The 26,659-nt window shown below is 43.0% G+C and overlaps 1 protein-coding gene across 2 annotated transcripts in view; it reads left to right on the top strand.

Moving 5' to 3' along the window:
* Positions 1-26,659, top strand: part of MKLN1 (muskelin 1) — an 808,470-nt gene that overhangs the window by 769,869 nt on the left and 11,942 nt on the right. For both annotated transcript variants that reach the window (XM_086918927.1, XM_086918926.1), the window contains exon 17: positions 25,588-25,642. In XM_086918927.1, the coding sequence (XP_086775053.1) occupies positions 25,588-25,642 (55 nt within the window). The remainder of the gene's footprint in view (positions 1-25,587; positions 25,643-26,659) is intronic.

Here is a 26,659-nt window from a genome sequence, read left to right as displayed (position 1 = left end):
TAACAGAGTTACTACAAATGTATGATGATGAGGCATTATCCTATGTCGACGAAATCTATCTAACAGACAATGACCTGGAGACACACTTGAAAAGAGTGAACACCATAGTACTTGGGTTCGCATCTGAAGGGTACAAATTTAACTTTAAAAAGTCACGAATTGCCCTCCTCACTGACCTATTTTTAGGATACGAGTTATCAAGTGAAGGCAAAAGCCTAGCAGACAACTTCTTAGAGAAGTGTGCAGTACTACAAGCTCCAAAAGCGCTGAAAAACTTACAATCAATTCTAGGTTTCCTGAATTTCAGAAGAACTTACATTCTAAATTATGCGGAGAGGGTTAAACCGCTCTACGAACTAATAAAACCTGATTTCAAAGGAATTAATTGGACTCAGAAACACACAGAAATTTTACAATCATTACAAACAGGCATGATAACTAAAGCAAAACTGCAAACACTCGTAAACGAATGCAACCTTGTAATCCCAGTCATCCCAGGAACATGCGGATTTACATACCTAACCTCTAATGAGGGAGAAACGGTGCCAATAGCTTACAAATCACACTTGTACACACAAGCTGAAATGAAATTCAGTTCCACTGAAAAGATTCTAACTGCGGTACAAACTCCTGTAGCAAAAGAAAGAGCCCTGGCACAAGGTAAATGCATAATAATCGTTACACCGATACCTGCCCTAGAAGCAGTAACAAGAGCAAGCATTCTGAATACTAAAGCCTTACATCCGAGATGGATACAATGGGTTAATTCTCTTGCTGCATCAGACGTAGTATACGAATTTGATCCTAACTTGAAAACGCAAGAATTTCTCCAATACGAATACGAATGTCCTCTGCCAACTGAAATTCTACCTCTGGAACAGTACACCTGTGTAATCTACACACAGATTTGCACAACACTACGTTGTGGATAAAAAAGTTTACAATGCTGTGTGTGCGATTGTAAAAGGTCGCTGGCGCATAGGTAAATTTAGTCCGTTAATCACTAAAACTGAATCACTCAGAAACTGTACAGCTCAGCGAGCTAAACTACATGCTTTTAAGATGGCGCTTGAAAATGCAGATCGCGAATTCCCCACACTAATAGTGTGCGATTCGCATTACTGCATCGAATCTTACAATAATTCTATGCAGACCTGGATTGAAAATGGTTACAAAGATGAAAGAGGTTCCACAATAAAACATAAAAAAAATATGGGAACAGGTAGTTCTTTCACAAAAAGAACTACGAAAGACTCACGTGATACATACGCAGAGTCTTCAACGTGATGGCGCTCACGTTGCAGGGAATTCATTGGCTAATAAAGCCACAGCGGCAGCTGGTCAACTGGCTTCCGTAGCTACAAAAAAGCGTTCTAAAAAGCAAATAGATGGTGAAACGCTACTTGCAGTAAAAGCCTCTATGGAAGGCAATTAAGCGGCGATACCTCTGAATTATCCACTCGGAAATACATACATAATTGATGTGAACTCCGTTCCTTTTCGCTCAAATCCCTGGAGTGGGGGGATAAAGTAATTCCAAACACGAACCGGAGAGTCTTCTTGATTCAAGAAGCACACATGGGAATGGGTCTGAGGCACCAAGAGATCCTGAAATCTCTAATAGAATTGCAATCAAGTTACTGGTGGCCGGGAATGAGCGTGCAAGTTTATAACTTTGCAATGGATTGTCAGGACTGCAATAGAGATCGCAGTTATGAACCGGACCAGAGCACAGTAAGACCAGCCCTGGCACCTCTATTAGACAGCATTAGACTATCTACACGCAAGCGTCCGACCAGACAAATGCAATCCCATAAATATTAAGACGAGATTCATTTGGATGTGGCCCCAACGCTCGGCTGACGCCAGAACTGTTATAAAAGATTTGCGAGTCTTTATCGGCACATACGCAATTGGCATGCTACATTCTGACCAGGGTCCAGCGTTTAGCTCTGGAGCTTACAAGGAGGCCATGACCAGCTTGGGCATTGCATTGCGGTACTCTAGTCCATTCCATCCTGAGGGAAATGCGGTAGTGGAGAGGGATTAGGTTCGGGTGATGGGTGGGTCAAACATCTAATAAGTGTCCAACGTAGTCTTCATAATCTGGCAAGAAATTCTCTGGGTGGAACCACTCCGTATGAACTTTTGTTTGGTACAAGAATGATAATCGAAGATCTCGATTGTCAGACTTCAGTGGTGGAACAAAAAGCGTTTGATATTAAAGATCGTTTGGCTGTTTTACCGGACAAATGAAACGAGAAGAAGTCTAAGTAACACAAAGCTAAAGCCAACGGCCACTGAAGAAAAAACACCTGTCTCAGCAAGACTTGTCTGGATTCCAAAGATTGAGGATCTGGTCAGAGAAAAAATTGCGGTGAAGAAGGAATTTGGGCCTTCTTACAGAAAAGCAGTACCTGTCTTAGCTAGAAGCGGAACAAGAGCAGTTGTACTACCGCCCCTCGCTGGTAAAAAGGAGAACAGGGTTGTATCAATCGACCTGGTAAAACCACAACCATGTGGCCAATAATAAGTAGTAGGCCCAGTGGACTCCCAAGAAGTAGCAGAAGACCAAATCTTGCTACAATTTAAGAGGTTCAAACTGAGAGACTAATAACATTCGATAAACCTGCAGTAAATAAAAAAGGACTATGCAACAAAGCAATGGAACTTGTGCCTCTTGAAACCCAAATTGCAACAGTTCGTCAAGAAACACCTGTCTACAATGATGTAGCCTCGGACTATACTAATATGAAAAAGGAAGAAGCAACTACAAAGATTAATAACAATCCTAATGCCATTCAAACAATTGACAGAACTGCATCTGGCTACTTCATTAATTTCGATGACTTTTCTGATGAAGGGAAAAGGCGGCAGCTACGGTGGAGTTCCACGCCTCCACGTAGCCTAAGGTTTCCTGTTCCTGGCTCCTCCCTCTGACCACGAGTCTGATGACGACCGTTGTTGTTTGGCGTGCTGCTCGCTACTGGGTGCGGCGCTTCTGAGGCGGTGTTGACTTCCTGTCATTTTCGCTACCTGTGGCCGTGGAGATCAATTGTTACGGGGTCCGAGCTGAGCCTGAAACTGAGCCTGTCTCACTGGGGATGTGAGGTGAGGGGAGCAGCTCTGTACTTTTCGAGACAGACTTTGGATGCATGGGACACATTGTATCAGGCAGGATCGAGTAAATACTTTTTTCATCTCCTCCAACAATGTTGAGAATGAGCGCTCCCGGTACCATTGACTTTTGCTGACCTCTCGTGTGTTCATCTGCCAGCTGCACACTTTTCTTCACTGTGACGCCTGAACTTCTATTATTGGCGTATTGAGAGTTACCCTACTGCCTCATACAATATCGTAAAGAAACTCGCAATTCTGCAAATCCGCAGACTGGATGAACCTTAAGCTCTCGTAACCTTGTTGGCTTTGCTAGCTTTTCCGGTTTCTGAGGTGCACAGCAGATAAACATTTCTAAGCAAACACGTACCTCGAGGAGAACTTAGAGAGAGCTCTGAGTACAGCTGTTGATTAATGATCAGTTGTGCGGTCTTCTATTTCAACGGACTTGTGCTGCATTATAACGGATCTTGGTTACACCATATCAGCGCAAAGCTGAAGAAATTATCGTTGCTATTCCTACTACTGGTAATGCGGATAAAGCTTGCAGGGTGCTTCCTACTTGCCTCTCCTCCTTGCTCTTCTACGCTTCTACGCCTTTAAATATCTTTATTCTCCATACTGTCTGCATATTACCCTTGGGGCCCACTCTAATGCCGTGCTGAGAGTTTCCTCTGCCGCTGAAGCTGCATATAATTAGGCAGCGGCCGCAGTTTTGGGCCAACTACAGGTTCCAGTATACCTTGCAGCATTAGCAGTGGACAGGCGCAGGGAGGGTAGCTGGTGGAGAGTATAAAGTTTGGCATTTTTTTTTTTCCTCAGAAACAGTTGGAAGATGGGGAAACAACTAACAGCACGTGCGAGGGCACACATTCGTGGCCAGCAAATGAAAGATGACGCTGATATCGCTAAAAATGCAGATGTAGGAGCCGACAATCTCAGAAAACTCTGGGGAAGAAGAAGAGGAGTCTCCAGAAACATTTCCTATCCCTTTGACTCAGCCTCATTCAGGGAACAATTCAGCTCCAGGGCCATCTGCGGTGGCTATTAACAACCTTGGAACTACATCAATAGAGTTGATTGAACTACCACCTTCTCTTCAAAATGGCGCCCAGGTATTTAAAGACGGGATGACTCCGGTAGTCCCTAAAACTACCAAAACTCCTAAACAATTTCCCTTATTTGAAAGGAAATCCATTGTTTCGACATCTTTTACTCCTATACCACCTGTCTAAGGATTGATATCTCGCCCCTTATCTGAAACTTCTGCTGTAGGTGCTACTGGAGCCATGGGTGCTACTGGAGCTCCTACACCTGCCTCTAAAACTTTGGGTTTGATTCCCAGTTCTGTTGATTTGGTCGAATTGGAAAAGAGTAAAGGAAACCAAGGGACTGCAATGTCACATATTGATCATGTATCCCCTCCTTTCACTGACTCTCACAGCCCAGTTTTAGAGATGGGGACTGAGACCACGGGAGAGTTTCAGATTTCAGTCAAAGACATGCTAAATATGATACTTGGTGAGGTGAGGGAAATGAAGCAATTTTAAAGGACCGAACTCGCTGTCATCAATCAACGCTTAGATTAAATAAAGAATGTATGTCTTCCCTCCCCGTTCGATTACAAGAAGCCGAAACCAGGATATCAGGCCTGGAAGATCACATGACTGAAGTGAGAAAGGAGGCCAAAAGCTTTTCTATAAACTCAAAATCACTTAAATCTAGGCTTGACGACTTGGGAAATTATAATAGGAGAGCAAATCTCAGAATTGTTCGAGTTCCTGAGAAAATTGAGGGATCAGATATGAAACAATGGATCACTTCTTTTTTCCTTCATGAGGATATACCGGAATATAAAGGAGATCTTCTGATTACTCGTGCCCATCGAGTTCCTGCGCAGCCCCTTACAAACTCTACACTTCCTCGAACTATTCTGGTGAATTTCGCAGATGTACGTGTCAAAGAGATAATCCTCTCCGAGGCCTTTAAACAAAGGCAATTTGCAGCAAATGCTACCACGAAATGTAGGATTTTCTCAGACATGTCCACTGCGGCTGCCAGGAGAAGAAAGGAATTTGTAAAAATTCTTCAGCTATTTAAAGATAAGGGTGCTCAAGCCATGATTGCCCAGCAATCAAAGTTAAAAGTTCTTGTTAAAGGCAAATTCTACATGCTGATCGATATCGATGAAGCACAAGCATTGCTTCGTAAGATCTCACAAGACTAGCGGTACTAGTAATACTCGATTTGATCTCTGATCGGTTCTGTTCCGATTAACTTTTCTGGTTCAGCCTTATGCTTTGTCGAGGGATTTCTTTTTAGATTTAAGGATTTCCAATATAATGTGGCAATGTACTTTTATTCTCTTTTGGTTCTCAGGGCAGGGGGTGAGGGACCAGGATAGGACTCCTAGAGAGGATAAGGGGTGCAACAGCAAGGCGCCTTAATGAAAAGGGGTTTTCCTGTATGGCCAGTGTGGAGACAGGGCCATAGGGGTGGTGGTAGTATGGGGGGACCACTGGTGCTGGAGGTGGAAAAAAAAGAAAAAATGTTGACGTATTTTGGATGTTTTTTGCATTGTTGGTCGAAGACTTTTTCTGTTACATATCATGCATAGGGAGTGAATTAATTGAATTGAAAAAATATATTTGGTTGAAATGGTTACTGGAATCTTGTATACATTAGATCCAAATGTCTATCAATAGAGGGCTTAAAATAATCTCTTTTAATGTCAATGGCCTAAATAATAAGAGAAAAATGAGAGCCATCGAATTGTGGATTAAAACAGTAAATCCTGCAGTCATTATGCTACAAGAGACCCATATCTCCGCTGCAAAAAATTATGCTTTTACTATGTTTAAGACATGGGACACATTTCGTGGATTTTCGTCCACTACAGTAGCTCAACGAGGTGTTGCCCTTTTCTTGAATAGGAATCTGAATGCAGAAGTTATGCATTCTGAGGAGGGTAGTGGAGGCAGATGGTGTTGGGCTACATGTTCAGTTATGCATAGACGAAGGCCGATTACCTTTGTTACTTTTTATGCACCGGTGGACGATAACTCACAAGACTATGAAGATTTGTTTCAATCAATGCTTATGGTAGGGGGTATATTGTTATTGAAGGAGATTTTAATATCCCGTTGGACACAAAGCTGGATTCTACTACATCCTCTTAGAAACAGCTCAAACCTAAGTCACTTCGATCAATTAATAACAATATGTCTATTCTTGATTTATGTGATCCTTGTCGAATACAGAACCCACAGAAAAAAGAATTTACCTGCTGGTCAGGCAGGTTCAAATCTTCCTCACGGATTGATTTCTTCCTGGCTTCCCGGCAATTAAAACTTTTTCATCAAAGAATTCTGCATAATGGTTTTTCAGACCATGCAATGCTGATAGCCGAGTTTGTCTTGGGAGAAGATTCTAGAACTCCGGAGCGATGGATATTTAATAAACTATACCTACAAGATAACGATTGGGTTAATTTCCTTAAAATAGAAATCGCAAATTGTATAGTCCGTAATTCTGATACCGCCCCCCTACATATAATTTAGGACTCCCTGAAAGCGTTTATCCGTGGTATCGCTATAAGTAAGGACGCAGCTGAATGGTCGAATATTAAGCAAAATAGAAACTTACTACAGGAAAAAATTCAGATTTTAACCCTAAAACGACAAGCTGATTTTTCTAGTCAGGTTCAGAACCAATTGAATGAAGCTAAACGTGAACTTTGTTCTAATCTATTCTCGCAGAGTGAAGCAATTTTCCTTAGACAGAATCAAGAAATTTATGAGGTAAGCTATTTCACAGGCAAACTTTTAGCCTGGCAGGCGAAAGAACAAGCTGCCGCAAATCAGATACGTTGTTTAAAATGTCCCGTCCAAAATACTGAGATATCACAGCCGGTGGCAATTGGTCCCATAATGCTTTTACACTACCAACAGATCTATAGTAAACATCAAGCCATTGACTCTCAAAAGCTCTCAAACTTTCTTGGTAGATACCCAATTCCCTTCCTTTCAAAGATTGAGCAGGAGAAAATGTTTAGCCCATTCACTAAAATTGAATTACAATCGGTAATTAAAGACTTACCTCTCTGTAAGAATTGTGACCCGGATGGGCTGACTTTAGAATTCTTTAAAGTCTTCTTTAATTCTTTTTCCGATTTGTTGTTAAAATTATTAAATTCTATGCTAAATGGAGGTCAAGTTCCAGATTCTTTTCATGAACGCATGGTAGTGAGCTTCTTGAAGAAGGGTAAAGATTCTAAAGATCCCAGTTCATATAGACCGATCACTCTATTAAACTCCGATTACAAAATTACCACCAAACTAATATCTATTCGTTTTAACACCATTGCTGCTGATTTAATACACTCTGATCAAAACGGTTTTATAGCAGGTCGTCAATTAATTACTAACACACACTTTGTAATTGAGGCATTAGATTTTTTTTCAGGTAAGGAGTATTCCTGCACTGATTTTGTTTTTAGATGCAGAAAAGGCTTTTGATTTGGTAGTTTGGGACACTATTTTTTCTATTTTAACACACTTTAGAATTCCTTCACATATTATCACTTTAATTAAAAATGTATACACTGGTGCCAAAGCCAACGTTTTTATTAATTCTGTTATGGTGGGATCAGTTGTGGTGCAACGTGGGACTAGACAAGGGTGTCCCTTATCACCTATTCTTTTTGCATTTTTTATCGTACCACTGGCCACTGCAATTAGGAATTCCTTGACTATTACGTCTCCGATTACCTCTATGTCTAACTTTAAATTGTATGCTGATAACATCATGTTATTAATCCAACCCGACCTGCAATCTCAGACCCAAGTTTTACAGATTTTTCGAAGAATTTGAAGCCCTAGGAGGCTATCGGATTAATAAGAACAAAACCGAAATTCTGGTCTGTGGGGTTGCAGATCCAGAGTTACACCCATATCTAGTTAACTGTATCAATCCTAGGCCTAAAAGGTATCTAGGAGTTCTGTTTTCCGTGTCTGTTTAGGATCTGCATGGGCCTAACTTTGACCCGCTCCTTCGGAGAGTTCACTCCATGTTTATTAGATGGAACCCGCTCCCATTATCCATTTTTGGCCAAGTCGCCCTGATTAAAATGTCTATCCTTCCACTTTTAAATTTTTTATTTTCAACAATCCCTTGTTTTCTCCCAGGTTCTTTTTTCTTAAAAATAGAGTCTTTGTTTTCTGGGTTTATATGGGGTAAGAAAACTCCTCGCATAGCAATAAAGACATTATAATCAGATACGGAGCAAGGAGGTCTTGCGTTACCAAACATTAAAGATTATTATAACGCCTATTTGGCTCAATACCTATATAGATTTAAGCCCGAAACGCAAGGTCCAGATTTATTTATTAATTTCTTCATGGATTTAATTTGTCTTGAAGCTCAAATTCCCTCTCCGTTACTAGTGCCTAGATCTGCGAAACTCATCAGATATAAGACTATGAATTGGTTCCTCAAAAGAAGAGATGGTATGTTTAAAAGGTACTCCCTTCCACAGTTTTACCTTATGACTCCTTTAAGACACGTTTTTGTACATATCAAGATAAAAATCAGTTCGGAAATCGTAGATAAATGTCACCGTGCAGGGTTCCATAAATTAGCAGACTTCTGTAGAGATGGCAGGTGGCTAACTCCGGTACAGATGTCACAACTGACCCAAGGAAATTTCCTGCTAAGTGGCTTTTATATTAGGTTTTACAAAACGCAGAATCTACTAGACTTTGAACACATTAGTACCCCTAATCAGATATGGAATGACCTCTTTGCAACTTCACTGGTTAGAAAGCTGGGGGAATGGAAACGCTGCCTTGCTCAAAGTATTGAGAAAGACCTTAGTATAAAAGCAATCAAAAAATGGCAGGAACATGAGAATCATAATATATCTCTTAATGCTTGGAAAGCCTTAAATAAATTAAATGTTAGTGTATTGAGAGGGTACAACTGGCGCAGAATGCTCTTCTTTAATAAATGGTTACTATATCGCACTCCTGCTCTATTCGCTAAAATGTATGCTAACTCATCTGCTACTTGCTTTAGATGTAGGCATTTTGCTCCTGCCAATTGGTCCCACATTATTGCACAGTGTCCGAAAATCCTGACATTTTGGAACAACATTTTTGATTTCCTTGGCTCTAATTACAATATCAGGATTGCTCAAACTCTTCAAATAACACTATATGTCTACGACCCGGTTCTTGGTTTGGCAGATCATTTGGTTAAACTGTTGTATATAGTCTCAGCTGTAGTAAGATCCCTGATACTCCAGAACTGGCAGTCAATACATGTTCCCCTGTTCCAGGAATGGTTAGATAAAATGAAAAGAGTAAGAAAGAGTGAACTGCTATATGCACAACGAATCGAAGGGATTAGAACGTTCGACAAAATCTGGAATTCAGTTTTTGACTAGGTCTACTTTTATGTTTGGTATCGAAAAAGTATATTATGATTTTCTCCCTGTATTTGTTATTTAGAATTCTTGATAGTATTCTTGATATTATTTTGTTTCTTTTCTGTTGACTGACCTTATACGTGCTATTGTTTATTTTGATTCCAAAGTACCTCAATAAAAAATTTTATAAAAAAAAGACTTTTCTGATTATCCAAGTGAACATGAAGACAAGACAGCAAACAAAACTTTCAAAGACAAAATTACAGAACTCTTTTATCAACCTGGGGAAACATATCTGATTTCACCATGGATTGAATTGTGGATTGTGTTGGGTGTACTTTTCCTCCTGCTCTGGCTCATTTTAATTCTAAGCTTGGGAAGAATGATTGATGGAAAATACAGTACAATGGACACAGTAAGTCAGAACATCAACTTGGTTCTAATACCTCACAGATCCTCTCACATTCAAAAAAGATAACTATCATCAGTGAACATCACAGCCATTCCTATACCTGGTGGTGTAGCATGGGACGCTACTGATTACGACATCTATGGCCCGGTTGAACTCTTGAAGTATCCACATCAGTTCAAGATTTCTTTAAGTGACTTTGTATCACCTAGTACTTTCTCTGATGATTGGGACTTTGAAAATATTAACAATATGATGTCAGATTTAGAAATGTCAGCTAAATATACAGAACATGATTATTTACAAGGTTCATCAAATTATGAAGAAATGTATTGCTATAATCATTATGGGCATCACTATTTGCATAAATCGGCAAATCCTAGAAATGTTTTTATTTATAATCAATGGGAACATTGTTCAGCTCCGCCAAAAGGCAGCTCAAAAACATTTTATGAGAAATTCCCATACTTTTCAGGGTTTAATATCACTGATCCAGAAATGTTTTATTTTAAAATTATGAATAAGTCAGGAATGAAAAACATGTTGACAAATACTAAACTGATTTATTCTGAAAAATTTTATGAAAAAATGTTTACGTTTGGTTTTAAATTTTGGAAAAACAACATTGAGACAAAAACTGTCTAGGGTACAAAAGACTGGCAGGTACATGGTTTAGAATCATTATACAGAGCCTGCATGATCCAGGAACAAATAATGTTCCTGAATGACACCATTCAACAAACGACCTGTCTTGGCCTAGCCTGGATAAAGGACTTAAACAAACTGTCTATACCAAAACCCAAACCTGATAGTAATAGCACTACAGAAGTGGAGATAGACGTATCCCATATTTTAAAACATAACAGAACACTTCCTAATTGGAACAAATGGTTGATCTGGCCCACATACACTAATAACTGTCAAGATAGATTCCTGAACAAAATACAGGGGTTCAAACAGAATAGGCCAGACCCAAGATATTCCCTGAGACAACATCCAGGGATAATAACAACTTATAGTGTAGGAAAACTATGCCTCGAATGGCTACAGAAATCCACACTACCTGAAATTAAGCAACACTTGACTTTACTTAAGGAAGGTGCTGACTTGCGAGATTTCTTACTGGGACCTCGCAAACAGCGTCAAAAACGTTTCATATGTGGACAGCTTCGGGACGGTATGGGAGACGTTTAAGGTCTACGTCAGGGGGGTGGTCATGGCTAAACATTCCAGTGTCCTGAAAGCCATTAGACACAGACTGACATACCTTGAGGGGCAAATAGCAGAGTGTGAAAGGCAACAACTGACGGGCCCAATCCCCTCTGGAGATGGGACCCTGCAGGACCTTCTGAAAGAGTTCCACGAGGAGGCAGACAGAGAAGTTCGACATCTAGGAAAGTATGCGACGGCACGCGCTTATGGTGAGGGAGACCGGCCGGGCTCACTCCTAGCCAGGATAATGAAGGGAGCCAGGCGAAGACAGGTAGTCACAGAATTGCAGTCGGCAGGGGGGGCGGTGCTCACAGCGGAGGAGGACATTCTCGCGGAATTCAAGGGGTTTTATGCGGCGCTATACACAAACAAGATTTCAGGGGTAGAGGACCAAATTGACAACTACTTAAGCTACATCAAGATGCCGTTCCTCGAGAATTGGCAGAGGGAATTCTTGATGTCCCCCATACTCCGTGAGGAGATATCGGACGCGCTGGACGGCATGAGATCTGAAAGTGCCCCCGGGATTGACGGATTAACTGTGACCTTCTACAAGGCATACAAAGACAAGCTATTGCCCTATCTCTCCACCCTCTTTGATGAAATCTGTGAGGCGGGCGCCATGCCGCCCTCTATGAGAGAGGCACTTATTGTAACGATATTGAAACCAGGCAAACCGCATGACCTTCCAGGCTCATACCGCCCCCTGTCACTCCTCAACGTGGATGCCAAGCTATATGCTATGGTGCTGGCGACCAGGTTGGCACTCGTGGCCCCGGAGTTGGTTGCCCCAGAGCAAGCGGGTTTTATTCCAGCTAGAAATCTCACATACAACATCCGCACAGTGATGGGAACCATGCAGCACACCAAGCATGACGCTAAGGCCGTCGCAGTCTTCCTAGACATGGAGAAGGCGTTCGACTCCGTAGAGTGGGCATTCATGCGCAAAGTCCTTAAGAAATTGGGACTGGGAGACCTATTCCTCCAACTCCTTGGCGCGCTTTACCATAAGCCCACGGCGCGAGTTAGACTGGGCGATGCGGTCTCGGAGCCGTTTGCCATCAGCAGAGGCACGAGACAGGGATGCCCCCTCTCGCCGCTACTTTACGCATTGGTAGCGGAGCCTCTGGCCTGCGCGATACGGGAGTATCACTCTTATGAGGCTATCAACTACCCCACATACAAGATTGGTATATCCACGTACGCGGACGACACCCTGCTATACGTCAGAGATCCGGTGAATAATCTCTCATCGGTTCTGCGGGAGGTTGTACGTTTTGGAGCACTCTCGGGGCTGAAAGTCAACTGGTCCAAGTCAGTGGCGTTTCCCCTGACCCCTGTCACTGAAAATTTCGAGATGGAATATCCGCTCCAATGGTCCACAGAACCGATAAGGTATCTGGGCATAATGCTACACACGGATCCCGAAATTATGCTGAGGGAAAATTACGGAGTTGCCTACAGCAAACTCGCAGATGACGTTGAACTCTGGATTAAGCTCCCGCTGTCATTGATGGGACGTATCGCTCTGATGAAAATGGTTGTCCTGCCGAGATTTCTGTTCCTCTTTAACAATCTCCCGATTGTCCTCTCTAAAGCCTTCTTCACAACCATTGACAAACTTCTCGTAAGACTGGCCTGGGCTGGAAAGCAACCCAGAGTACAGTGGAAGGTCCTTAAACTGCCGTACGAGCAAGGGGGGCTGGCTTCGCCCGACCTGGAGCGCTATTATAGGATTGCGCAGGCCTCACACCTTCACACTTGGATACACGGTAAACAGGACATTCCACATGTGATCCTGGAGAGGCTGTTCGCAGACCCAACCCCGCTCCCGGCGACTATCTGTGGCCCTAAGGACCGCAGGGTAAGGACACTGGACTCCCTCCTGTCTACTAACCATGCCTGGCACTCTATACTACAGAGGCAAAATAAAGAGCTGATGTACGCACCCAATATGCCGGTGCATTGGGCGCTATGGCTCCCCATCTTGGCGGAACCAGGGGTACACAGAGCCCTCAGTGACCTGGGCGCCCGCACTCTGGGAGACCTATTCGAGCATGGGAAGGTAAAGACGTGGGACCAGCTGACACGAGGGAGAGAGCGTCCCTCGTTACTTCAGCGCTTTCAGTATCATAGGGTCCGAAGTGCCCTTCTAGACCTACTAGGCCCTGACATGGAGGAACCCCCCGCAGTACCGGAACTGGTATATGTCATAGACACCGAGGCACCGCAGAAGCTGATCTCTAAGCTGTATAAGATAGGGCATGAACATACGGCACTACAGTACACGAGGGTGCGCTTGGCCTGACAAACTGACTTGGACACCCAAATAGACGACAGTATGTGGGCATACTGCTGTGCGGCCTCCAGGCGGATTTCGCTGAACGGGCGGCACCGTTTGATCCACTTTCAATTTCTACAGCGAGTGTATCATACGCCGGAAAGGCTGCACAGGTATGGTCTCCGTGACACGCCAGGCTGTGAGAGATGCCATGCACCAGTCGCGGACTTCCTACATTTATCGTGGTTGTGCCCGGGGGTTCAGAGATACTGGTGCAAGATATTTGCTGAAATGAGCATTATGGTGGAAATGGAATTGGCCATGGATCCAGCCCTAGCCTTGCTAGGCTATGCAAGGAAGGTGCCCGGGCCTGTGAGGAAGATGGTAAGCATGGGCATGCTACTTGCCAAACGAGTAGTGGCGTTATGCTGGATGAGGGGCCCCCTGCCGACACTGAAGCGATGGTCTAACGACATGACGTTCTGTAATACTCAAGCGGAGCTCTACAGTGAGTTGCTACCGCCCCGAAGTAGACCCAAGAACTTCTGGGGGTTATACCAGACCTACTTAACTTCTAGGGTAGACGACGATGACCTTGCAGAGGGGGAGGGGGAAATACAGGGGTGCGACCCGCACCTGGATCCTGGGTGAGTCAGCCAGGGTAGTCCCTTACAAGGCAGCGCGATTTAGACCTGTGGGAGTTACAACATCCTTGGGAGGGTGTAGACATAGGAGTAGTCCCCTGCAGCTATAGGTTGTAGCACGCAGCACATGCCACAGCGCGCCACAAACTCATACACTATCACACATGAGGAGCACACACTGGGGAATAGTTGGGGGGAGGCGGGGTTCTAGGGGCGGGGGGTAGGTTGGGAGAAAATGTTTAAAAAATTGATAAATTTGTCTATATATACACAGTGCACATCACACTGTCGATAGTATCAGCTTGCCAGAGAGGTCCCGACTCTGGCTGAACATTTGCTTGACATGATGTTTGGTTTTTCCTCTTTGTGTTATGCCTATGAGTCACTGATAAGAGAATTTGGGCTACTGCCGGCCCGAGAAGGGATGTAGGCGAATGGCTACTTGCGCTCTGTAATGTGCTATTTTGTGATAAATAAATAAAAAAAAAATGTTTCATATACGCCGGTATATACGCAGCTTACAATGAAGCTTGGAAAGTAACGCTAATTGAAAGTGCAGAAAAAATACGAGAAATTGATCGTATTAATTTGGAAAAATCACTGTCTGTAGTGGACAATGGGTTAACGACTCTGTCCTCTAGAATGTATTCACTGGACAGCATTGTATCATCTGCTATTGATACAATAGAACAGGATATGCTAATGTTACCACCCCTTTTTGTAAATATTTTTGTCCACCCTAAGCGTGGAAGGGTATTCTCAGATGTGAGACCCTTGCTCATTGCACCATCAGGATTCAAGCAAACCGGGCCGAAGACGGCTGTAAATGCCAGAAACCGGTCCCCGGGAGCTTGTTTCCTTCCCAGTGTAAGAATTGGCTTCTGTAGTTTGGTTTGTCCTGTTCCCATCATGCACTGGGACAGGAACAGACTAATTTGCATACAGTCAGGTTCTGAAACTGGGATGGTGCAGTGAGCTAAAAAACGGTGTTGGATCTAGCCCTGATCTTTTGACTGGGTGAGAGCTTTCTGCTTAATTCAGAGACTCTGTCCCTCACCACCCCTTTTTGTAAATAATGTTACAACATGGCCAGTCCCAATTACGTTCTATTGTACAGTTAGGCTGGACGTTACAAAATCTGCGTTCAGGCTACGTGCCTTGGCGTCTGATAAACACAACGATTCAGAAAAGGGGGTAGTGATGGACAGAGTATCTGAATTAAACAGAACACTCATACCCAGTCAACAGATCAGGGCTTGATCCATCACCGTTTTTTAGCTCACTGCACCATCCCAGCTCAGAACCTGGCTATATGCAAATTAGTCTGTCCCTGGCCCAGTGCATCATGGGAACAGGGCAGACCAAACTACCAAGCCAATTCTTATACTGGGAAGGAAACAAGCTTCCAGGGACCGGTTTCTGGCATTACAGCCGTCTTCGGCCCGGCTTGCTTGAATCCTGATGGTGCAATGAGCAAGGGACTCACATCTGAGTATACCCTTCCACGCTTATGGTGGACAAAACGATTCAGAAAAGGGGGTGGTGATGGACAGAGTATCTGAATTAAACAGAACACTCATACCCAGTCAACAGATCAGGGCTTGATCCATCACCGTTTTTTAGCTCACTGCACCATCCCAGCTCAGAACCTGGCTATATGCAAATTAGTCTGTCCCTGGCCCAGTGCATCATGGGAAGAGGGCAGACCAAACTACCAAGCCAATTCTTATACTGGGAAGGAAACAAGCTTCCGGGGACCGGTTTCTGGCATTACAGCCGTCTTCGGCCCGGCTTGCTTGAATCCTGATGGTGCAATGAGCAAGGGACTCACATCTGAGTATACCCTTCCACGCTTATGGTGGACAAAACGATTCAGAAAAGGGGGTGGTGATGGACAAAGCATCTGAATTAAACAGAACACTCATACCCAGTCAACAGATCAGGGCTTGATCCATCACCGTTTTTTAGCTCACTGCACCATCCCAGCTCAGAACCTGGCTATATGCAAATTAGTCTGTCCCTGGCCCAGTGCATCATGGGAACAGGGCAGACCAAACTACCAAGCCAATTCTTATACTGGGAAGGAAACAAGCTTCCGGGGACCGGTTTCTGGCATTACAGCCGTCTTCGGCCCGGCTTGCTTGAATCCTGATGGTGCAATGAGCAAGGGACTCACATCTGAGTATACCCTTCCACGCTTATGGTGGACAAAACGATTCAGAAAAGGGGGTGGTGATGGACAGAGTATCTGAATTAAACAGAACACTCATACCCAGTCAACAGATCAGGGCTTGATCCATCACCGTTTTTTAGCTCACTGCACCATCCCAGCTCAGAACCTGGCTATATGCAAATTAGTCTGTCCCTGGCCCAGTGCATCATGGGAAGAGGGCAGACCAAACTACCAAGCCAATTCTTATACTGGGTAGGAAACAAGCTTCCGGGGACCGGTTTCTGGCATTACAGCCGTCTTCGGCCCGGCTTGCTTGAATCCTGATGGTGCAATGAGCAAGGGACTCACATCTGAGTATACCCTTCCACGCTTATGGTGGACAAAACGATTCAGAAAAGGGGGTGGTGATGGACAGAGTATCTGAATTAAACAGAACACTCATACCCAGTCAACAGATCAGGGCTTGATCCATCACCGTTTTTTAGCTCACTGCACCATCCCAGCTCAGAACCTGGCTATATGCAAATTAGTCTGTCCCTGGCCCAGTGCATCATGGGAAGAGGGCAGACCAAACTACCAAGCCAATTCTTATACTGGGAAGGAAACAAGCTTCCGGGGACCGGTTTCTGGCATTACAGCCGTCTTCGGCCCGGCTTGCTTGAATCCTGATGGTGCAATGAGCAAGGCACTCACATCTGAGTATACCCTTCCATGCTTATGGTGGACAAAACAATTCAGAAAAGGGGGTGGTGATGGACAGAGTATCTGAATTAAACAGAACACTCATACCCAGTCAACAGATCAGGGCTTGATCCATCACCGTTTTTTAGCTCACTGCACCATCCCAGCTCAGAACCTGGCTATATGCAAATTAGTCTGTCCCTGGCCCAGTGCATCATGGGAAGAGGGGAGACCAAACTACCAAGCCAATTCTTATACTGAGAAGGAAACAAGCTTCCGGGGACCGGTTTCTGGCATTACAGCCGTCTTCGGCCCGGCTTGCTTGAATCCTGATGGTGCAATGAGCAAGGGACTCACATCTGAGTATACCCTTCCACGCGTATTGGCTTGGTAGTTTAGTCTGCCCTGTTCCCATGATGCACTGGGCCAGGGACAGACTGATTTGCATATAGCCAGGTTCTGAGCTGGGATGGTGCAGTGAGATAAATAACGGTGATGGATCAAGCCCTGATCTTTGGACTGGGTAAGAGTGGTCTGCTTAATTCAGACACTCTGTTCATCACCACCCCCTTTTCTGATAAACACAACGTCATTATTTTCTATCTTTAACCTTATTGATAAACAAATCTCTTTGGCACATAGAGGGGCAGACTATACGGTGCTGAGCATTGAAAAACGAGAAAGATTACCATTGACAGTCTCCGAAAGACCTGTCATTGAATGGATAATACATGACACCATTACAATTCCGATAACGACTTTTCAGTTTCAATATTGCCAAAAATATATACCAGCAGGCCTGTATGAAAGGTTGGATAAAGGGTACATCAAGTCAACCTGGAATTTACCTTACACACATAGATGTTGGAGTGGGGGCAAGAAAGGGGTATTCCTTAGTGGTAACAACTGTAAAAATTCACTAAGCAGTACACTTTTGTGTCAAGGAATTAACTTACACGGAGCCTGCAAAGGTTCATCAAATAACCTTTCATGCCACCTGCACGGCACCCCTGCTACACAGATAGAGGCTTTTTTCATACAGATTTCCAACTGCAGCTACGTTCTAATAGGTGACCACAGCTGTTGTGGCATGGTGCCAGGAACGGCCTATCTCGTGAGCGTTACTTCCAGGGTCACTTGTTGTATGCAAGTATTGTATCCAAACAACAAGCTAGACATGGAGGCGGCAATATGGCTTTCTTTGAATATCTCTTCTATTCGAATTGATACTTTAAGCCGAATGAAGTCTATTCTTTTACAAACAACTGTGCCTTTAACCTCGTCTAGGGAAACGTATAATCTGCAAGTTGCAAGGACAGCAGCAGAGATACATACATTATTATCGACAAATTGCCCCGTACATTTTGTAGAAATGTTAAGCCAAATCTTAAACATGTCTGATACCAGTGGCATCGCAAATGTATTTCAGACAATTTTTTCGGGACTGTTAACACTCTTTGAAGCAGTCCTGAGCATCTTCCCAAATTTCGTGCACTCTGTGTTCGGCGGCCTGCCTCTCATCTTGGGACTCGTAGCAGGAATCTTATTTTTGTTCCTTCTGCTCCGATATGGCAAGTCAAGTCACAGACAAAACTCAGGCTACAATATAAGACACGATCTTAGCAATGCAATACGGAGAGCGGATTACTAAAGTCCTCGGCTTGGCTCGGCTAAGAGATCTGAATACTACCTGGTTTCTTTCATTCAGACCAATCTGGCAAGATTGCATCTTACCTGTTCTACGATGCCTGCTATGCGGAGAAGAATTTGTGTTAGACGTCTGTCTCACACTTCCATCAGCAGTACCTATGGATAGCAATACTTTGCTTGGTTCGGTAATAGCTCACGCAACGTGTTGTCCCCAGCGGCTACCCATTCTGATGACGGCATTCGTTGAGACCTCCCCATTACGATTAGGTGGCGGTGAGGTACGAGATGAAGGCGGCACACAGGTACAACCTTCTAAGAACATTGCTGATCCAGATGACGCTGACGGTAATGCATCTCACATATGCACTAGTTCCACTTTTTCGTAAGTGGCCCAACTTTCACCTACTGTTGTAGACAAATTTTTTCTAGCCTATCTGAATTAATGTTCTTTGCTAACAACGAGAATAACTGTTGAAAAAGCAAGCACATGCCGTTCCCTGAAATCTGAATTCGGCCTTCAGTTTTGATAAACAGAACCTAAAAAACTTTGAAACTATTTTTTTTATTTGCCCAGAGAGCAAAATTGATTTTTTTCCAGTTCCCAAAATATTTACCTTTTTGGCACATGATACTCTGCTTAAAGTAGAACTATTCTTAGAGAACAAGATTTCTATTTTTAGAAACTCTAGAGACAATATTTACTTAGTCTCTAGCACATGTACAGTCTTGAATAACAATGTGATGAAATGGTCTCGACCTTCTCTTCTGCATTAAGAGCCATTTCATAAATGTAAATTTTCTTGATTCATTCAGTCAACATTTTAAATGTACTATATATGCATTATCTGAATGACACCACTGCTTACAAAAAATGTACAGTATAATACTCATTTTCGTGTATATACCATTTCAAATGCATTTTATGTATTTCGGGGTGGGATGGAAAACATGCATAGATATGCTTAAACATTGCTTAGTATTTAGTAATGATGGACATTATACGTGGAGTGGGTGTTGTAGATAATTCTAGGACTCTAGTAAATATTCCCAATTTCATGCCCTTATGTGGTTATATCAAATCATACCCTTATATAGGCATAAGAATCATACCCATATTAAGACATAGCCAATGCAGTCCAAATACGGCAAGGCTACTCCCATAGACTCCTAGAAAGCACAACGCGTTCTTAAACAAACCAAGCCTCCAGCAGCCCGGGAATTCCCCCTGCTTCTTTATTGATTTGTCCTAGAACTCATGGAGTGCAGAAAGAACTGCGAGTTCTTAGTGGCATTTTATGTCCAACCTTACGTCAAACTCGGCACCTTCCAGGTATAAATATACCAGCATCTGCCTTAAGCAACACACGGTGGTTTTGGAGCAGATCAACTAACTACTTGACCGACGCCCTGCTGATGCGAGTGCCAAAGGAAGCCGACCCTCCCACTGACGCACTGAGAGAGACGCTGTCTTTTCTCCTGCTGAGAAATCCAGCTCCAGTGTATCCCTGTCACCCTTGCGGGTTGCTGGGAGATCGAGTCCTGAGAAAGAGATACAAGATCTCCTTCATTTTATAACCAAGTTACTGAGCTGATTAGACCCATAGAGAATTCTTGATTCAGGTTCTTGTCAAAAATGATAACTCATCTACTCCTTCCCTGTACTAGGGTTAGGTTAGGTACACCGGGGTAGGCGTATCTTAGAAACACCAGTTGAGTACGTTTAGTCATTATTTTATCATTGTATGTATTTTATCCATTTTAAGTAGCTTATGGCTTAGAAACCATATAAATGTTTTTACAGTATTATTTCATAATACTCATTTTACTGTACGCACTTTACTTTATGACAAGTATTGCAATTGTGCCAATTCACTTCTTTTGCATGAGAAAGTAGACTGCTCAGTAAATAACCTTTTTATTGAAAACGCCCGTCTCTCTATTTCTCTGCACTCCTGGTGAAACTAAGCATGCACGATTGACTTAGGGAAATAGCTATCTATTGTTTCTGCAACTCTGGAGATATACTCCTTATTCTGGGGGAGCAAAGTTGGCATGTTTATGCGGTTGTCAGAAACTAATCCCTTCTTGTCTATTCAGGAAAGTTAACACCTTCTTGTTTACTCGAGAAAGTTTCTAGTGACCTCTGAGCTAGCTGGCATTTCATAATTAAGTCTAACATATTCAATAGAGACCTAGTCGACCTCAGTCCTATGTCTACACTGTCGTTTGTTATTCCAATACGCAGAGCCTTTTGGGAATATAGGAACTACACTACATTGCGAGGTCTAGGTCCACCTTTTCTCCAGCAGTATTTTCGTTGGTATCATCCTGCAAGACACCATAGATCTTCTGATGCAGGGCTGATTGCGGTACCATGAATTAGGAAAGCACGGTGGGAGGGCAGAAGCCTTGTGCTGGGAGCAGCCAAGGCCTGGAATGCCTTGCCCCTGGCTCTTAAAAGGGTGACAGATTTGGTGGCCTTTAGGAGAGGCCTTAAGACCTGCCTGTTTACTCTCTAATCTCTACATGGCCTTAGCTTTGGTGCATTACTTAGCGCCAGGACACCTACAGATAACAGTGAGCTGTATACATTTCAAAAATAAATAAATATAGTTAACACACAAGCCCTCCTCGCAAGATACGACCGGGCTCATTATGACCAGTTAGAAACCCTTTTACAGCATCTACCTGACCAATATAAGGCACAGGCAAATGACCTTACTCAAGAGGGTAAGCTTATTTCAAATGCCTCAATCAAGTGCCCTCACTGCATCTAGAGCAATAAACACTAGTGTTCTCTTTAGAAGACATGCATGGCTACGCATTTCAGGGTTTGAGCAAGAGGTGCAAACAACCATCTTAAACCAACCATTCAACCAACAACAATTGTTTGGTCCAGAGGTAGATGTAGCACTTGAGAAAATAAAAAAAAAGACAATGATACTGCAAAATCTATGGGAGCTCTACAGTCTACTCAACTAAGAGGCTCCTTTTGTTGCTCCTTTTACAGAGGAGGCTCCAAGCAAAATGGAGCAGACAATTCAACTTCCTTTAAAAACAATATGCAAACATCCTCCAATAGAAGATATTTTAGAGGAGGCTACAGAGGTAATAACAATAAGTGAAGAGGTCGAGGTAATAACAATCGATCCTCTTCCACCACTAAACAGTGACTTCCTTCAGCTCCCCGAACAGCATACCACTCCTGTCGGGGGAGATTAACACAGTTCCTACCTGTCTGGAATTCCATCACAACAGACAAGTGGGTAAGACAGATTATCCAGCATGGTTACTGCCTAGAGCTTACAGCTACCCCTCCAAATATACCACCCAGGCAGCATCCTATGTCCACAGGACATCTAACGCTGCTCCATTTAGAGATTCTCTCATTGCTGCAAAAAGATGCAATAGAGTTAATTCCATTGCAACATCAAGGAACAGGGGTATACTCACTCTACTATCTAATCCCCAAAAAGGATGGGACACTAAGGCCAATTCTAGACTTAAGACCTCTCAATCTGTATATACACTCAGATCATTTTCACATGATCACTTTACAACAAGTGCTCCCATTGTTGCAACAAGGCGATTTCCTCACTGCACTAGACCTCAAAGTCGCCTACTTTCACATTCCCATACATCCTTCTCACAGGAAGTATCTCAGGTTTGTGCTAGAAGGACAACACTATCAATTCAAGGTTCTTCCATTCGGGGTCACAACCGCACCACGAGTGTTCACAAAGTGCCTAGCAGTAGTAGCAGCACATCTCAGAAGACAACATATCCATGTCTTCCCATACTTAGACGATTGGCTCATAAAAGCCAAGTCATTTAACCAGTGTGTTCAACACACATCTCAAACAATTCAGACACTGCGCAACTTGGGGTTTACAATAAACCACACCAAGTCGCATCTACAGCCCTCTCATATACATCAATATCTAGGGGCTACCATAAACACCAATACAGCTCTAGCTTATCCCAGTCCAGCCAGGATACAGAGCATTCAAGCCTTAGTTACAAGGTTTCAAAAACAACACTCTCTCCCAGCCAGAGTGTTCATACCATTAATAGGCATGATGACATCTTGCATTTTTATTGTACCATATGCAAGACTGCAAATGCGCCCATTGCAGTAATGTCTAGCACATCTGTGGAATCAGGCACAAGGACAACTGACAGACCTGGTGTTGGTGGACAGCCGCACACTTTGCTCTCTGCAGTGGTGGAACACCAAAAACTTGTCCAAAGGGCGGCCGTTCCTCAAGCCTGTTCCACAGATAGTACTGACAACGGACGCATCCCTGACAGGATGGGGAGCACATCTGCTCCACCACACAACTCAGGGAAGATGGACCGCTCAACAAAAGGCGCTTCACATCAATCACCTAGAGTTGCTGACAATTTTCCTAGCACTTAAGTCCTTCCAAGTGCACATACAGAACAAAGCTGTCTTAATCCGGACGGACTACATGACAGCCATGTACTACATACAAAAACAAGGAGACACACATTCCGTGCAGCTGTCCCAGCTCGTACACAACATTTGGAGATGGGCCATTCCACAAAACCTATATCTTCTTGCAGAACACCTTCCAGGAGTTCACAATCAGATAGCCAATCTGTTAAGTGGACAGACACAACAAATTCACGAATGGCAACTACATCTGCAGGTTCTTTAACCATTCTTTCACAAGTGGGGTCATCCAGACATAGACCTGTTTGCCTCACACGAAAACGCAAAATGCCCAACCTTCACCCCCAGGTTTCCACACCCGCTGTCCTAGGGCAATGCGATATGGATGAACTGGTCAGGCAGATTTGCGTATGCTTTTCCGCCAATCCCACTAATAGTACGCAAGCTCAGACAACAGTCTCTCAAACTAATCCTGGTAGCTCCCACATGGGCACGCCAACCATGGTTCACCACACTGTTGGAACTCTCTCTAGTTCCACACCAAAAACTGCATGACACCATCCATGCTAATGGAGAACCATGGAGACATCAGGCATCCACATCCAAGTCAACTGAATCTGGCGATCTGGCTCCTGAAGTCTTAGAGTTTGGTTACATTAACCTGCCACCTGACTGTATGAATATCATTAAAGAAGGCAGAAGATCTACTACTAGAGCTTGCTATGCTGCTAAATGGAAAAGATTTGCCATTTACTGCACTAATAATCAAATTGATCCTTTAGATGCTTCCATCCAAAATATTATCTGTTACCGTCTCCATTTACAGAGATGTAATCTGGCATATTCATCTACACGTTTACATCTTGCAGCCATTGCGGCATATCTACAAAACAGATAACATATGTCATTGTTTAGAGTACCAGCAATAAAGGCTTTTATGGAAGGATTAAAAATAATAATTCCTCCTAGGTTACCACCCTCTCCAGTGTGGAACCTAAACATTGTTCTTACCAGGCTCATGGGCATTGTTCTTACCAGGCTCATGGGCCCCCCTTTAGAACCTTTACATAAATGTGAACTGCAATTTCTCACATGGAAAACAGCTTTCCTCATTGCTATTACCTCTCTTAGGAGAGTTAGTGCGATTCAAGCTTTCACTATTCAAAAACCATTTTTACAATTACACCGTAACAAAGTGGTTCTATTGACTAATCCTAAATTCCTTCCTAAAGTAATTAATCCTTTTCATCTAATGCAATCTGTAGTGTTACCAGTGTTTTTTCAAAACCCAGACTCTGTAGCGGAGAGAGCTCTACACACACTAGATGTCAAAAGAGCTCTTCTCTATTACATACATAGGACAAATTCTTTCGCAAAACAAAGCAACTATTTGTAGCTTTCTTTCCACCACATAAAGGCAACCCCATTTCTAAATCAGGAATTGCAAGGTGGATTGTTAAATGTATACAAATGTGCTATCACAAAGCAAAACGCACATTAACAGTTCCTCCTAGAGCGCACTCCACATGCAAACTAGGAGCCTCTATGGGTTTCTTAGGGAACATTCCCCTAGAAGACATCTGCAAGGCAGCAACACACACCTTCACTAAACACTATTGTGCAAACTAAGCAGCAAGCTGCAGTAGGCCAAGCTGTCCTCAAAACTCTCTTTCAAACTACTGCAACGGATAAAGGTGACCACCGCTAAGGGAGATACTGCTGCACAATCTATGCAAAGTGTAGAATCTGCAGCTCATATGCCTTGAACGGAAAATGCTACTTACCAATATGCATCTGTTCTTGGCATGTAGAGCTGCAGATTTCTACACGCCCTCCCGCCTCCCCGGGACCTGTATCTGTTCCAGTTTTTATCTTAATTAGATATATACGCATTGACATCCCTTCTTTATTTCTACTAACTCCATCATTTCCCATCATGGCGAAAAACAATCTGAGGATGGAGCCGATGCCCATGCGCACTGTTGTCCAAGGGAGGAGTCACATATCTCGTGACCACAAAGACTTCTTCCAAGACGACAACAACATGCAATCATCCGAGCCCAACACCAGGTGGTGATCTAATGCAAAGTGTAGAAATCTGCAGATCTACATGCCAAGAACAGATGCAGCATTTTCCTTATTGTCAAATGGAAAACAATTCCGTTGATTGCCCACTTGTGTCAGTTTGAAAACTCACTGCATTGAATGACTCTCAGGCACTTCATCATGACTATTTGTACAACCTCTGAACATCTGAAACAACAAAATATAAGCATACGTTATAGCACATACTTAAAACAGTATAGAACATGCATCAGATCCAGCTTCCACAAGCCAAAGACATGAGTAGTCAAGGAGTAGCTAACAGGAGTGACAATATTAATCTTTGATTTCTGTCTTCTCTGTATGTTTTATTGTGATGTTTTAGGTGAGTTTTTGATTGACTGTATACAAGGGATGTTATAAGTGCATGTGACTGTAAGGAATACCCAAATGTTTATGCAAAGCTTCTGCTATAGTAAAATAGTGTTATCCTTTATTGTTGTTTTGACTGAGCATTCTATCTCTTTTTGCAGTTCCAACTCCTCGCCTCAGCTCTCTTTAGATCCAGCTCAGAATTCACCCCTCTTGGTAAGTGTTATTCATTTCCTGCAGCTTAATAAGTTTCCCAACAGAGGTTCTTTCATTTTATTTTTTCATTTTATCTTGGTAATGTTTGGTCATATAAAGAATAGAAGTCTGTGAGAGTCTAGTATGTATTTAACACCTATTAGGTCACATTGATACATGGATACCATCAGTCCTATCTTATCGTAATTGTTTCTTAAAACATTTAAAAATGCTGCCTTTTTACCCTCTTCTCAGAAAGCCATTGGCCAGGAAAGTACTCACATTTAAATCCCTTAAAGGGCTTCTGAGAGACAGCTATTGCGGAGGAAATAAATCTGTTGCACCCTGGCATCAGGTGTATCGAGCTTTTTCACCTTTGTGGTTGGACATAAGACGAAAGCTGCCATCAAGAGGCAACAGTTACAATTTAGGGAACATGAATATTTGGGGCATACTCTGCAACCCTAGTAGTCTGGTGAAAAGGGATGGATCCTTTTGGGATCTGCAAATGTATGAGTGAAGTTTTTGATTTAATTGGCTTCATAAGAATAATTAATTCGAATCAATAGTAATTTATGAAAATGAAACAACACAGCTAAGAATGAAAAAGTACAATTAAAAAACATAGATATTGGTGCAGTGCTCTGTGAATAGCACATAGTGCGCAGAATGTAAGAAAGAAATGAGGCTTGGGAACCACTAATGACTGCAATTGTATAACATCTAGATTAAATTAAAAAAGAACTCCTAAGCGAGTTTTATTATGTGAGATCAGTCTCGTGATAGGGCACCTTAGAAGGTAGAACAACAGACAGCTGAAGCACACAGTGGATTTGAATAAAGATACTCATCTCAGCATGCTTGCTAATGTTAATCCCTGTGTGTAAGCAGGAGATCTCCATCAAAGAAATTATGGCTTCCCTTTCTACTTCTACACACTCCCTGAGTTTCACTCCGAACCTTGTTCTGACCTTGTCCAAATATGTTAGTATGTTTGTGAAGTTGGCCACTTACCAACTTCATTTTCTTCAGGAACAT

The sequence above is a fragment of the Lissotriton vulgaris genome, chromosome 1_1 (assembly GCF_964263255.1).
Source record: "Lissotriton vulgaris chromosome 1_1, aLisVul1.2, whole genome shotgun sequence".
In the NCBI taxonomy this organism is placed as follows: Eukaryota; Metazoa; Chordata; class Amphibia; order Caudata; family Salamandridae; genus Lissotriton; species Lissotriton vulgaris.
Note: the sequence above shows the minus strand (reverse complement) of the source record. Positions and strands in the feature narration are given on the sequence as shown.